General features: G+C 45.4%; 1 protein-coding gene across 4 annotated transcripts in view; it reads right to left on the bottom strand.

Annotated features, from left to right (window-relative positions):
• ARAP2 (ArfGAP with RhoGAP domain, ankyrin repeat and PH domain 2) overlaps positions 1 to 16199 on the bottom strand; it is a 593408-nt gene that overhangs the window by 531208 nt on the left and 46001 nt on the right. For 3 of the 4 annotated variants that reach the window (XM_073646268.1, XM_073646261.1, XM_073646254.1), the window contains exon 5: positions 7681 to 7751. The exons of the other annotated variant lie outside the window; for it this stretch is intronic. In XM_073646268.1, coding sequence (XP_073502369.1) covers positions 7681 to 7751 — 71 coding nt within the window. The remainder of the gene's footprint in view (positions 1 to 7680; positions 7752 to 16199) is intronic. 4 annotated transcript variants of the gene reach the window in all.

Genomic DNA, 16199 nt, shown 5'->3' with positions numbered 1-16199 from the left:
TTTATGAACGTGAGTCTGTCTACATTATCAGTGGAGAGCCGCGTGCGCTTATCTGTCAGCACACCACCAGCAGCGCTGAACACACGTTCAGACAGAACGCTGGCTGCGGGGCATGACAAGATCTCCAAGGCGTAAGTGGCTAGCTCCGGCCATTTATCCAGATTGGAAGCCCAAAAAGAGCAAGGGTCCAGTGACACAGTCGTGGCTTCAATGTTTACTTGGAGATACTCCTGTATCATCGTCTCTAGGCGTTGACTATGTGTCAGACTTCTTGTCTCCTGTGGCCTTGCAAAGGATGGGCTAAAAAAGTGGTGAAATGATTCTGCAACATTGATGTTACCAGCAGATACTGTGGTTCTGTTACGGTTTGAGTGCTGAACACTTGACGGTCCCACGGTTGGCAAGTTGGAACTGTGAGATTCACTACGTGCACCACTGGTATTTTGTGGAAAAGCACATGTAAGATTCTGCAACAGTCTCTGCTGATACTCCTGCATGCGTGCATCCCTTTCTATGGCAGGAATAATTTCTGCAAATTTACTTTTGTACCGGGGATCTAACAGTGTGGCAACCCAGTAGTCAGGATTATTTCTAATTCTCACAATTCGAGGGTCATGTTGCAGGTAGTGCAGCAAGAAGGCACTCATGTGTGTTGCGCATCCAGGAGCACCAAGTCCCTGTTGTGTTGGTGGCGAGGTAACAATCATGCTTCCTTCCTCTGTCCTCTCCCCCCAACCTCGCACAACAGAAATGTGATCAAGGTCTCCCTCATCTGATGAGTCTTCCATCAGTTCGTCCTCCACTTCTTCCTGGGCTCCTGCACCTTCCTCACTAGTTTGGCTGCTACCATGCGCCCTGGTAAAATCATCTCCCCCACCCTCACATGCCTGCCGCCCTGGTGCTGCCGACCGTCTGGACCTTGCAGATGTTAGCCCTTCCGCATACAACTCCTCCTCCTCTACTTCCTCCACCTCCTCTTGTGCCACCACCTGACTCCGAATTCTGTTTAACATGTGCTCCAGCATGTAAATCACCGGAATAGTCATGCTGATAATGGCATCGTCAGCACTAAACATCTTCGTCGCCATTTCAAAACTGTGCAGAAGGGTGCATAGGTCCCTGATCTGAGACCACTCCTCCAGCGTGATTTGCCCCACCTCTGAATCTCGTTGGCCCAGGCTATACGTCAGAACGTATTGCACCAGGGCTTGTCGGTGCTGCCACAGTCGCTGCAACATGTGCAGAGTTGAATTCCACCGGGTAGGCACATCGCATTTTAGCCGGTGAAGTGGCAGGCCCAACGACTTCTGTAGAGATGTAAGTCGCTGAGCTGCGGGATGCGAACGGCGGAAGTGAGCACACAGCGACCGTGCCCTCTGCAGAAGGCCATCTAGTCTGGGATAGTGGGCTAAAAATTGCTGGACAACCAGGTTCAACACGTGAGCCATACAAGGCACGTGTGTGACATTGCCCCGGCGAAGGGCCGCACCCAGGTTTGCAGCATTGTCGCACACGGCCTTCCCTGGTTTCAGGTCCAGTGGAGACAACCATTCATGAAATTGGTTCTCCAGAGCTGACCACAACTCCTCAGCTGTGTGACTCACATTTCCCAGACATTTCAATGTAAAAACCGCCTGATGACGTTGAGCCCTACTGCCAGCATAGTAAGGAGGTGTGCAGGATCCCTTCTGCGCAGTTAGAAAGCTTGTGGCATGACCAGACAGGCTTTGGGTGCAGGTGGAAGACCGAGAGGAGGTTGAGGAGGCAGAAGCAGTGGAGGAAAAATGACATAAAGAGGATTGACGCACAACTCGTGGGGACGGCAAGACTTGGACAGCAGCCCCTTGTCCTGCTGTCACCATAGTTACCCAGTGCCCAGTCAGCGACATGTAACGCCCCTGTCCATGCCTACTCGTCCAAGTGTCTGTGGTGAAATGCACCCTGTCACACACAGAGTTTCTCAAAGAAGCGGTGATGTTGTGTGCGACATGCTGGTGGAGCGCAGGCACACCTTTCTTTGAGAAGTAGTGCCGACTGGGCATCTGGTACTGGGGCACTGCGACGGACATAAGGTCTCGAAAATCCTCTGTGTCCACCAGGCGGAAAGGCAGCATTTCTGTAGCCAAGAGCTTGCAGATGGTGAAATTCAACCTCTTAGCTTTCTCATGGCTAGGAGGAAATGGTCTTTTACTTGTCCACATCTGAGGGACCGAGGGCTGGCTATTGTGCTTAGACGGGGTTGATAAGGGTGTCCCCGGCAAACTGCCGGTCTGTGAGGAAGATGCAGGCGGACATGTTAGGTTGCCTTGATCCAAAGGTGGTGCTATCGATGTCGGACAGCGCTCAAGACCAGCTGGTGTTACCACCTCCAAAGAAAATGATGACCTGCCAATCACGCTGGCTGTTGCGGGTAAAGAGGTGACAGGTCTGCGCCCCAAAACAGGTGTGACTGCTGTCCCCCCAGTCACAGAGGATGAAGAGGCCGCGGATGCACAAGATATGGCAGACGGTGGTTGGCCCGGCCGGCTAGACCGCATTGTAGCACACTGAGCTTCCCACTGCAACTTATGCTTCATGTCCATGTGCCGGTTCATGCATGAAGTACTCAAACTATGTATTTTTTGGCCTCTACTTAGCTTTTGCTGACAAATGTTACAGATAACACGAGTTGGGTCATCTTTATCGATCTGAAAAAATGCCCAGGCTATGCAAGGCTTAGCACCCATGCGACCTGAAGAGCCACCACGACTTGTGGTGAGAGGCAGAGTTGTGTTTGAGGATGCAGTTGTTGACGTGCTTCCAGTACTACGTCTCTGTCCAGGAAGGCGCAACCTGACCTCGTCGTCACTAGCATCTTCCTCCACCTCCTCTGCTGACCTCATCTCTTGGCTGACTGTGGGTTGACAGTAAGTGGAATCTCCGACCTCATCATCATCACCCTGTGCGTTATCACACCCGTCGTCCTCAGAGCCAACCTGTTCCTGCCCTGACAAAAAACTAAAGTTGTCGCTCCAATCAGGTATTTGAGTCTTATCATCGTCTTCCTCATTGTCTCCACCAACAGGAGTTACAGTTTGGGAATGAGGGTCTACATTATGGTCAGAACCTTCTGCGTCTGGTCCTGGATCCGACTCATAAAGATTCTGGGCATCAGTGCAGATCATTTCCTCGTCTGGATTCACAGAAGCGCTGGAGTCGACCTCTGATTCCCAGGCTATAGTATGAGTAAACAGCTCTGCAGACTCAACCATCTGTTCTACCTCATACTCAGACGGGCAGCTGGAGATTTGGGAGCTGTGAGGAAGCAAGTGCGATTTGGGTGACACCTTTGAGGACTGGAGTATTTGTGATGTTGAAGTTGATGTGGAGGAGAGCCCACTTAAAGGAGCACTTGATATCCATTGAAGCACCTGCTGTTTTTGTGCCTCATCTGGAATTTGTAGCGATTGGCGTGGCCGTAAGAAAGGGATCTTATCACATTGTCCGCTAAAAGAAGTAGACATTTTAGTTTGGCTGGAAGATGGTCTTTCTTCTGCACCTACCCTACGGACACAACCTTTTTTCCCCTTCCCAACACGCCTATTCCCCTTTCCACCAGCAGCAGGCCTTTTTCCACTCATTTTGGTGGTTAACTAATTCACAACTCTGGAGTTGTTTGCACAAAAAAACAATGGATGGTAACCGAGCAGAGCTGAGTGGCCAAACTGTGGTATTAGGCCAAAACTATTGGCTGGGTTAGATGCAGAAAAAAATTATTTTTAATTTGCAACCTGATGGAGGTCAGTATAGATGGACTAATAGACCAAGTCCCACACACCGCTAGAAGCCCAAATATTTTTTCAGAGCTAGATGCAGAAAAAAATTATTTTTAATTTGCAACCTGATGGAGGTCAGTATAGATGGACTAATAGACCAAGTCCCACACACCGCTAGAAGCCCAAATATTTTTTCAGAGCTAGATGCAGAAAAATATTATATTCAATTTGCAACCTGCTGGAGGTCAGTATAGAAGGACTAATAGAACAAGTCCCACACACTGCTAGAAGCCCAAATATTTTTTCAGAGCTAAATGAAGAAAAAAATTATTTTTAATTTGCAACCTGATGGAGGTCAGTATAGATAGACTAATAGGCCAAGTCCCACACACTGCTAGAAGCCCAAATATTTTTTCAGAGCTAGATGCAGAAAAAAATTATTTTTAATTTGCAACCTGATGGAGGTCAGTATAGATGGACTAATAGACCAAGTCCCACACACTGCTAGAAGCCCAAATATTTTTTCAGAGCTAGATGCAGAAAAAAATTATTTTTAATTTGCAACCTGATGGAGGTCAGTATAGATGGACTAATAGACCAAGTCCCACACACCGCTAGAAGCCCAAATATTTTTTCAGAGCTAGATGCAGAAAAAAATTATATTCAATTTGCAACCTGCTGGACGTCAGTATAGAAGGACTAATAGAACAAGTCCCACACACTGCTAGAAGCCCAAATATTTTTTCTGAGCTAAATGAAGAAAAAAAATATTTTTAATTTGCAACCTGATGGAGGTCAGTATAGATGGACTAATAGACCAAGTCCCACACACTGCTAGAAGCCCAAATATTTTTTCAGAGCTAGATGCAGAAAAAAATTATTTTTAATTTGCAACCTGATGGAGGTCAGTATAGATGGACTAATAGACCAAGTCCCACACACCGCTAAAAGCCCAAATATTTTTTGAGAGCTAGATGCAGAAAAAAATTATATTCAATTTGCAACCTGCTGGAGGTCAGTATAGAAGGACTAATAGAACAAATCCCACACACTGCTAGAAGCCCAAATATTTTTTCAGAGCTAAATGAAGAAAAAAATTATTTTTAATTTGCAACCTGATGGAGGTCAGTATAGATGGACTAATAGACCAAGTCCCACACATTGCTAGAAGCCCAAATATTTTTTCAGAGCTAGATGCAGAAAAAAATTATATTCAGTTTGCAACCTGATGGAGGTCAGTATAGATGGACTAATAGAATGATGCTATGCCCAAAAGATTTTACTTCACTAGGTGCAGTAAAAAAATTGGTATTCTATACACAGGTGGTATATCTTGCAACACAGATAGGCTACTCCACTGACTAACACACTCTGCAATAGGCCAAAAAGGATTAGCTTTGCTAGATTCAGCCAAATGCTGTTAAAAAAACTTGCACAGCACTGGCACAGACCTGCCTGGCAAAAACTGATAGGAACTGATGTAACCTAGTCCTGAAAAGGACTCCAATTACAATTAGTCTTTACTCCCACAATCTATCTATTTAAGAGCACAGACCTGCCTGATAAAAGTCGTAGGAAATGCTGTAACCTAGTCCTTAAAAGGACTGCAATCACAACTATTCCCTACTCCCAAGCTATCTGTATATTTGTGCGAAAATTGGCTTGAAATTAACAAGGTATAGCGCACACAGCAACAGCGGTGCCGTCTAACACGCAGCTGCAGCAGTGAGAAAATGGTGGCGACGGGGAAAATGGCTTGGTCTTATAGGGCAAGGACATGTGACATACACTGCCAATCACACATGCCCTTGCTTGTGTGAAAAAAAGCACTTCGCTCCGTGTGTGCGCTGCTGATAGGCTGACAGATTGCACCTCCCTACTGCAAATGCGGGAAAGAGAAAAAAAAATGGAGATCTTCATTGTTCCTGCAGAGATCCATCCCCTCCCCCTCCCCCCGCCCCGCTGTACACTCAAACTGCGTATTAACATTAATTTTCATCATTACTGAGAAAAAATCCAGTTATGATTTTGGTGCACGAACAGTTATCGAACATAACCTCGAACAGCCGAATTTTTCTCAAATTGTTCGTGTTCGCCGACCGGCTCGAACACCGCCCAAAACAGCTCGAATTTGAGATTGGCGAACAGTTCGAGTAGAACAACGCTCATCTCTAGTCCCAACCTCATTTATTAGGCAAGAAATCCCACTTATTAAACTTGACAGGGCACACCTGTGAAGTGAAAACCATTTCCGGTTACTACCTCTTGAAGCTCATCAAGAGAATGCCAAGAGTGTGCAAAGCAGTCATCAAAGCAAAAGGTGGCTACTTTGAAGAACCTAGAATATAAGACATATTTTCAGTTGTTTCACACTTTTTTGTTAAGTATATAATTCCACAAGTGTTAATTCATAGTGTTGATGCCATCAGTGTGAATGTACAATTTTCATAATCATGAAAATGCAGAAATGTCTTTAAATGAGAAGGTGTGTCCAAACTTTGGTCTGTACTGTACATGTTCTCAAAAGGATTAGAGATGGTTGAACCCGAACAGTAAAGTTCAGGGTCCGTACTGAACACCTAGTGTTCGGGCACAGACCCCGGACACAGACTTCTCCAGGAAGTCTGTGTTACTGTTTGTGTTCGGCATTCCGGACATCGGGTGTTTCCTGCGCTGTCATGTATGTGACAGCGCGAGAAACATCAAGGGCTCTGGTCAGCAGTAAGTTTGTTAGTACTGGCCAGAGCGCTTTGGGATCACTCTGTCAGATGAGTCCGCAGCTGTGACTATGGCCGGCGGGAAAAAAGCTGGTCAAAGGCATTGGCTGATGAGAGACTACTACTCCCTTCAGCCTATACCTGCCGTCGTTGATAACAGCAAGAGCAGGCACCGCTGATAAGAGTAGTCATCAGCCGGCGCTTGTGCTCCAAGTAAAAAAAAAAGTTAAAATTATTAGATAAATATTGAAATAAAAATAAAAACACAGTTATACTCATCTTAACAACTAATCCCTGAAGCCCTTGTTCCCTGTGAAAAATCAAAACTCAAAAAGCACCATAATACTCACCTATCCACCATTATCCATACTGTCCCACGACGATATGGATCACTTGTAGACCAGTCACATCAGTTGATGTGGCTGCTGTCCCTGGCAGCCAGCTACAAACTGACACAGGCAGTGTGTAGCACTGAGCTGCGATGAGAAAGTTCACAGGAGTTCATCAGCTGATGAACCCCGGTGATCTCATTTATGGTTTCACCCATTACTAATATGGATGCTTTCTCACAACACATGCACACTGTTGAATACACTTTGAATATCAGACTGACCATGTACGTGGAGTCACTTATGAAAAAATATATATCGAAGGAAGGCCTGGGTAGCTAACAAATTATATACCTTGATATGGCATGTTGTCAGAAGTGGGGTCTTACCATCATGGGACCCATAAGAAATATGGCTGATCTATTAGTAAGGTATGTTACAAAAATACCTAATGTTAGAAATGGATATAAAGTTATTTAAAAACCATCGTAGTCTTACTAAACCCCTTTACATACTAAGAAAGAGGAGAAGAAAAGCACAGAAGTGGAGGCAAACTGAAAAGATATGGAAGAAAACAACTATTAGAATGAGAACAAACAAAGTTGAAGAATGGAAAATAGAATGAAAAGATATTCAAGTGAGGTTTACAAGGGTCAGAATGTCCTATAATAACTAATCCTATAATAAATTATGTTAGTGTGTTAAAAAATATAATAGATAATAATCATTGAATATGGTAATTGTTGTGTAAATCTAATAAAGCTCATTGTGACAGCCAATACATTTTATTGAACAATAAATCAAAAATAAGGAAGACGGAATGATAACGAAACTAAAGATGTTTTATTATAGGTTATCAATTAGAAACTTTGTTTTTACCTTGTATTGGATTCTATCCAATCACTGAGGTCACTCGTACTAGAAAATGAAATGGCATCACCAGGGGATTCCTTGAAAACATTATAATTAAACAATTCAATTATAAATTTCTTAGCTTTATATTGTGGTGTTTTTTCATAGTTCATAAACCCAAGAAATCATATTTAAATGGTTTATTGTTTTGGGCCAATTCCAATCCTTAAAATCAAGCATATCCATGTATTACACAGATGATATAGAAATACTATAGAGAAAAAAAAACTAAAAATCTGCATCTCTAGAAGATTAGATTAGAGGGTCAGCTAATTTAAAAAGGGGTTGTCCAAAGTAGAAAAAAAACACTTAACATACTTGAAAGATCAATTCTGATATACGGTTTTTGGTCTTAGGCCAATTTGTCCTATATGTAAGTAATGCTTTATAGTAATAAACTAAGCATTACATAGCTGACCCTGATTCCCCAGTGCCACTTCTCCACGTCTCCCCATTTTTGTTTATAGGGCTGCATCATTGACTTCCACTCTATAACACGTGACTTCATCAGCCGATCACTTGCTTCAAGTAAATTATGTTAATTCTAAGCCAATTTTCCCTAAAAACGAACAACCTCTTTTCAATATTAAGAAGAATAAGTTTACATTTCTATAAATGGTGTTTATGTTTAGACAGGTTAAAAAAGTCTAATAAAAAGGATAGAAAATCATTTGCAAAAGAATGCATATGGTATTTATTTTCTTATAGTATGTCTACCATAGATTTATATTAAAAAATGCTCCTATATGTCTTGTATACAACTGCAATCAAATACATATTACAATAGAGTTTGAGCCATAGTATAGACTAATAACATTTTTTCTCATGTATTTGTCAATTACAGTAAAAGAACAGGTCATTTGCTCAATGTAATATTATTGCTTAATATTAGCAAATACCTCCAATTAGAAATGTAGTATAGTTCTTCTGATTTACTATGTTGCATGCCCCATGTGCAGGGCATTACAGTAACTTAGGTATCCATGGTTATTACCTCTAACAGCTAACTAACTGTCCCTATATGAGTGGTTGTAACCATGGATACATAAGCTACTGCAATGCCCTGCACATGGGGTAAGTAACATAGAAAATTAGAAGAACTATACTACATTTGCAATTGGAGGTATTTGCTAATATTATTATTATTTATTATTATTACAACTACTACATATTAGGATGGGATCTTCAACTCACTTTTATACTGAATTAAAAAGACTAATGATCTTTTAAACAAAAAAGAGGCTCAGGAATATGCAAACACAGAGTTTGTGAATTGAACCAAATACAAAAATGATGTTTGCAAAAAGCAAAAAGACTATAGGAATCAATGGTGCTAAATAAATAATATAGGAACAATTTAACAATGCATCATAAGGTAAACACAAAAATGGCAAAATAGGTCAGCTGGTATTATATTTATCAATGAATATTTCTACTTATGGGCCTATCTTTTATGGATCTCTTCTGATTCTGTTATTGTTACTCATAAATACCCATGCTGTATCAGTTGTCAACATATAATTCAATTTCCAAAAAGTTGAGACACTGGGTGAATCAAAATTTGGAATTATTAATTGACATCACAGACACTGTGTCCTGTGGACACAAGAGAAGAGGGACCAACCAGCTTGTTATCAGTGCACAGTTCCTGCACATCTGATGTCTTGGAGTGGCATAAGTGCCTGTAGCACAGGAAGCTTACTCATCATGAATGGCATTATCAGTGCTGAGCGGTATAAAGAGGTTTTAGAACAACATACGTGCCATCCAGAGAACATTTATTTCAAGGAAGACCTTACATATTTTGGCAAGATCATGCTAAACCTCATACTGCATCCATGACAACTGCATGGCTTCATAGAAGAAGAGTTTGGGTGATGAACTTGCTACCAGCGGTTCAGACTTTTACACAAAAGAAAATATTTGGTACATTGTGAAATGAAAAGTCCGGCAAAAAAAGAGGGGAGGTTACACAATGGTAAACATGGCCTTGTCCCAACAGTTTTTTAAGATGTGTTGCTGCCATTAATTTCTAAATTAGTTATCTTTTCCAAATTAAATGGAAAAATGTCTAAAATTCTCCTTCTGATCTGTGATCTCTGTTCTGTTGTGAATAAAATATGGCTATAAGAGATTTCCAAATATTTGCATTCTTGTAATTTTTACATTTTACACAGTGTCCCAACTTTTTCGGAATTGTTGTTGCATATCAACTATATATACTAGATATTATTGGGTGCTGCAAAGAAAGTATTTATCCACAGGATATGGTTACTTATGACTAGTGTTGAGCCACCCCCGTAGTGTTCGAGTTCGGTTCGGTTCGTCGAACACCCGTGTGTTCGCCGAACTGTTCGTCGAACTGTTAGTCGAACACCTTCGAACACCGTTAAAACCAATGGCAGGCAAACAAAAACACATAGAAACACATAGAAAACACCTTCAAAGGTGTCCAAAAGCTGACAAACTGCTCAGAAGACACAACTAACACATGGAAAAGTGACAAGTACATATAGTCATGTGAAAAGAAAAGAGGTGGAGGAGTAAAAGGAGGGGGAGACACAGATATAGGCATGTCATGCCCTTCTAAAATCCAAAAAGTGAGAAGCCGACACGGCCAGTCTGTTCCTGCCTGTGCCACCTCTGTGTAGCCGGGTTTGTGCCAGAGCCGCGGTGGACCCTGACGGCCAGCCCCCCTATCCCAATATTGGTGTCTGTCCGCCGGTGGGTCGAGGCCCCCCACGGTGGGGGGGGAGTAACATCTGCAGAAGAAAGACCATCTTCCAGCCAAACTAAGATGTCGACTTCTTTTCGTGGACAATGTGATACGATCCCATTCTTACGGACACACCCATCGCTACAAATTCTAGATGAGGCACAAAAACAGCAGGTGCTTCAACGGATATCAAGTGCTCCTTCAAGTGGGCTCTCCATCACCTCAATTTCAACATCACAAATACTCCAGTCCTCAGAGGTGTCGCCCCAATCGCACTTGCTTCCTCACAGCTCCCAAGTCTCCAGCTGCCCGTCTGAGTATGGGGTAACACAGATGGCTGAGTCTGCCCAGCTGTTTACTCATACTATAGCCTGGGAAACGGAGGTCTGCTCCAGAGCTTCTGTTAATCCAGATGAGGAAATGATCTGATCCGATGCCCAGAATCTTTATAAGTTGGATCCAGGACCAGATGAAGAAGGTTCTGAGCATAATGTAGACCCTTGTTCCCAAACTGTAACTCCTGTTGGTGGAGACAATGATGAAGACGATGATGAGACTCAAATACCTGATTGGAGCGACAACTTGACTTTTCGGTCAGGGCAGGAAGAGGTTGGCTCTGAGGGCGACGGGTGTGATAACACACAGGGTGATGATGACGAGGTTGGAGATCCCACTTACTGTCAACCCACAGTCAGACAGTCGATGAGGTCAGCAGAGGAGGTGGAGGAGGATGTGACTAGCCCTGGGGATGGGGATGACTCGGTACCCGGGCATTTGACTGGCCTTGGGGATGTGGCGGTGGTCGGCTCCCTGGCCCGTACCCTGGGGTCTCTCTTTAAAAGGGTGGATAATTGTTAATTTTATAAGAGCTCATGACGCCATTTGTGGTATCTGGTGACAAGCACCAGCGCTGCAGCAGTCCACTGAGGCCGGTAATAAGGCAGCTCGATGGTATAGCTCCCCACAGGTGGAGCTAGGTCTCAGGGCAGCGTATGCAGGGGGAATGCAGGACAGGCGAGACCCAGCTGGGTCAGAGCAAGAACGGGAACGGACACGGTAGTCACTTCAGTACCTTTTACTGGTGGAAATTCAGGCACATCCCGGAGCACTGTAGGGTGAAGGGTGCATATCAGGATCCTCCCCAATGAGCGGGTGTAGGGCCTCCTGTTTCTTGCCTCTGCGTAGTAAGTTTCTGACCTGCCTGGAGCTAGGCCTATCTTTGTCTCTGTCCTGCGCTGGCTGACCTTGTGGTAGGGCCTTCTCTTGGAGTTCACGCTCCCAGTATGCGGGGCCTAAGCGTCTCCTGGCTCTGTTACATATCAGCACCTTAGCGATCCTGGGACTTGTAGTTCTCCAGGGATTCCGGTTATGCCTTACTGGGTCATAGAGATACCGGTAAGCTCGGATCCTGTGTCCGGTAAATTCTTCGGGGTGAGCTGGTTAAGCTCCTCTGCCCCTTATGTACTAACTCGCCACTCGCCTTCGGCCTACTCGGGCCCTCACTAGGCTATACACACTAACGGCAGCTTGCCGCGCTTCACTGATCTTACGGCACCGGCACACCTTAAGCTCTATCTGGGCTCCCTGAATCTAGAAAGCAGGAGCCTCGTGCTCCACTGCTGAACTATTAACTGCGTTCTCTAGACTAGACTGAGCTCTACTGCAGACTGACCTCTCTTAGGCTTCTCTACTGCAGGAACTCTTCAGAGGAACTGAACTGCCTAGCTCCACCTTCCCTATTTATATCCCTAACGGGATCCCTCTGCTGGTCTGAGGTGGAAGGTGGAGATGTGTGAATGTTTATGGGGGCCTCTTGTGGAGGATTCCATCAATGCACTCTTGTAGGATCTGTGATACCAAGCGCAGCGGGGCATCACAGATGCTATTGACGACGAGGTTAGGTTGCGCCTTACTGAACAGAGACGGAGTACTGGAAGCACGTCAACAACTGCATCCTCAACCACAACTCTGCCTCTGACCACAAGTCGTAGTGGCTCTTCAGGTCACATGGGCTCTAAGCCTTGCATAGCCTGGGCATTTATTCAGATCGTTAAGGATGACCCAACTCGTGTTATCTGTAATATTTGTCAGCAAAAGCTAAGTAGAGGCCAAAAAATACATAGTTTGAGTACTTCATGCATGTACCGTCACATGGATATGAAGCATAAGTTGCAGTGGGAAGCTCACTGTGCTAAAATGCGGCCTAGCCGGCTGGGCCAACCACCGTCTGCCCCATCTTGTGCATCCGCAGCCTCTTCATCCTCTGTGACTGGGGGGACAGCAGTCACATATGTTTTTGGACGCAGACCTGCCACCTCTTTACCCGCAACAGCCAGTGTGATTGGCAGGTCGTCAGTTCATTGGGAAGTGGAAACACCTGCTAGTGTTGAGCGCTCTCCGACATCGAGAGCACCACCTTTGGATCAAGGCAACCTAACATGTCCGCCTGCATCTTCCTCACAGACCGGCAGTTGCCGGGGACACCCTACTCAACACCATCTAAGCACAACAGCCAGCCCTCGGTCCCTCAGATGTGGAAAAGTAAAAGACCATTTCCTCCTAGCCATGAGAAAGCTAAGAGGTTGAATTTCACCATCTGCAAGCTGTTGGCTACAGAAATGCTGCCTTTCCACCTGGAGGACACAGAGGATTTTCAAGACCTTATGTCCGTCACAGTGCCCCAGTACCAGATGCCCAGTCGGCACTACTTCTCAAAGAAAGGTGTGCCTGCGCTCCACTAGCATGTCGCACACAACATCACCGCTTCTTTGAGAAACTCTGTGTGTGACAGGGTGCACTTCACCACAGACACTTGGACGAGAAGGCATGGACAGGGCGTTACATGTCGCTGACTGGGCACTGGGTAACTATGGTGACAGCAGGACAAGGGGCTGCTGTCCAAGTCTTACCGTCCCCACGAGTTGTGTGTTAATCCTCTTTATGTCGAACTTCCTCCACTGCTTCTGCCTCCTCAACCTCCTCTCGGTCCTCCACCTGCACCCAAAGCCTGTCTGGTAATGCCACCTGCTTTCTAACTGCGCAGAAGGAATCCTGCACACCTCCTTACTATGCTGGCTGCAGGGCTCAACGCATCAGTGTTTACTTTGAAATGTCTGGGAAATGTGAGTCACACAGCTGAGGAGTTTTGGTCAGCTCTGGAGACCCAGTTTCATGAAAGGTTGTCTCCACTGGACCTGCAACCAGGGAAGGCCATGTGCGACAATGCTGCAAACCTGGGTGCGGCACTTCGCCGGGGCAATGTCACACACGTGCCTTGTATGGCTCACGTGTTGAACCTGGTTGTCCAGCAATTTTTAGCCCACTATCCCGGACTAGATGGCCTTCTGCAGAGTGCACGGTCGCTGTGTGCTCACTTCCGCCGTTCGCATCCCGCAGTTCAACGACTTACATCTCTACAGAAGTCGTTGGGCCTGCCAGTTCACCGGCTGAAATGCGATGTGCCGACACGGTGGAATTCAACTCTGCACATGTTGCAGCGACTATGGCAGCACTGACAAGCCCTGGTGCAATACGTTCTGACGTATAGCCTGTGCCAACGAGATCCAGAGGTGGGGCAAATCACGCTGGAGGAGTGGTCTCAGATCAGGGACCTATGCACCCTTCTGCACAGTCTTGAAATGGCGACGAAGATGTTTAGTGCTGATGATGCCATTATCAGCATGACTATTAAGGTGATTTACATGCTGGAGCACATGTTAAACAGAATTCGGAGTCAGGTGGTGGGCCAAGAGGAGGTGGAGGAAGTAGAGGAGGAGTCGTATGCGGAAGGGATAACATCTCCAAGGTCTAGACGGTTGGCAGCACCAAGGCGGCAGGCAAGGGAGGGTGGGGGAGAGGGATTAACCAGGGCGCATGGTAGCAGCCAAACTGTTGAGGAAGGTGCAGGAGCCGAGGAAGAAGTGGAGGACGAACTGGCAATGGGCATGGAAGACTCATCAGATGAGGGAGACCTTGATCACATTTCTGTTGTGCGAGGTTGGAGGGAGAGGGCAGAGGAAGGAAGCATGATTCTTACCTCGCTACCAACACAACAAGGACTTGGTCCTTCTTGATGCGCAAGACACATGAGTGCCTTCTTGCTGCACTACCTGCAACATGACCCCCGGAATGTCAGAATTCGAAGTAATCCCGACTACTGGGTTGTCACACTCTTAGATCCCCGGTACAAAAGTATATTTGCCGAAATAATTCCTGCCATTAAAAGGTATTGACGAATGCAGGAGTATCTGTTGCAGAATCTTACATGTGCTTTTTCACAAAACACCAGTGGTGCACGTAGTGAATCTCACAGTTCTAACTTGCCAACGGTGGGACTGTCGAGTCTTCATCACTCAAACAGTAACAGTAACACAGTATCTGCTGGTAACAGCAATTTTGTGGAATCGTTTCACCACTTTTTTAGACCATCCTTTGCAAGGCCACAGGAGACAAGAAGTCTGACACATAGTCAATGCCTAGAGAGGATGGTACAGGAGAATCTCCAAGTGAACATCGAAGCCATGACTGTGTCACTGGACCCTTGCTCATTTTGGTATTCCAATCTTGAAAAATCGCCGGAGCTCGCCACTCACGCCTTGGAGATCTTGTCATGCCATGCAGCCAGCGTTCTCTCTGAACGTGTGTTCAGCGCTGCTGGTGGTGTGCTGACAGATAAGCGCAAGCGGCTGTCCACTGAGAATGTAGACAGACTCACGTTCATAAAGATGAACAAATCATGGATTCGCAAGGACATTTCTACCCCTGTGTCATCCTTGGGAGACTAAAAGCTTGGGGATTTGGTAAAATCACCTCACCAACCGTTTTAAGCAACAGTGGGGCAATTGATGCCACTTAACCCTAGAACGCATGACCATAAAAATCTACACTTTCACATACCTGGGGCCCTTTAGGCCCGTGTGCAAATAACATGGAATAACTCAAACTCAAATGACAAACAACTATATACATGAAGAATACCTAGAGTTTCAAAATTCTAACTAAAGCAATCTTGCAGAAAATAGAAAACAATTAACTGGGCGGGCCTGCAAGGCCACAGGTATGCGTTCTAGGGTTAAGTGGTGTCTGTGCCACAATTTTGGGAGTCCCCTTGCTGTGTCTTACGTGACGTTGGCATCGTCAATTCCAGGTGGGTTGGGTCGCACCCCCCCCTTTTAACTGTAAGAAACTACATACACTATGGCTTGGGGTAACACAGATGGTTGAGTCTGAAGAGCTGTTTACTCAGAGGTCTGCTCCAAATCTTCAGTGTCTGCTAGTCAGCGTAGAATTTTTAACTGCATCTAGCCTAGGCAATACTTTGGGCGTAGTAGCCCAGCTGCGAAGCAAGCTGCACCGCCTGTGTATCTAATAAGAATTTTTAAATTAATCTAGCCTAGGCAGACTGTGGGGACCCCCAACCAAACCCAGATGCTCAGCCCCCCTACCGCCCCCCTTTCATGGACAACCCAATAATGTAACTCTTACAACTGGATGGGTGAGGATCGGTCACAGCTTTATTAATTCTTTATACTCATTCCATTAGAAAGGCATTTTATTTCTAAAATAATTCAGCTTGTTGCAGCATGCCCTGGGTCCCCACTCCGGCAAGTTGGCCAACAAGTGTAACTCTCCGACATGTCCTTTCTATTTCCAGGCCACGGAGAATCCAGCGTACTCGTATGCAGGACTCTGACCCCCACCCATCACTCTTAACGCTTGTTCCACTCCGTCCTGGAGTCCTGACAGGAATATGTCCTGTCCAATATCTATT

Source organism: Phyllobates terribilis, unplaced genomic scaffold (assembly GCF_046119375.1).
Source record: "Phyllobates terribilis strain yellow unplaced genomic scaffold, ASM4611937v1 Scaffold_1__5_contigs__length_1240528914, whole genome shotgun sequence".
NCBI classification, from domain to species: domain Eukaryota; kingdom Metazoa; phylum Chordata; class Amphibia; order Anura; family Dendrobatidae; genus Phyllobates; species Phyllobates terribilis.
The sequence above is the reverse complement of the archived record's forward strand: the minus strand, read 5'-3'. Positions and strand labels throughout refer to the sequence as shown.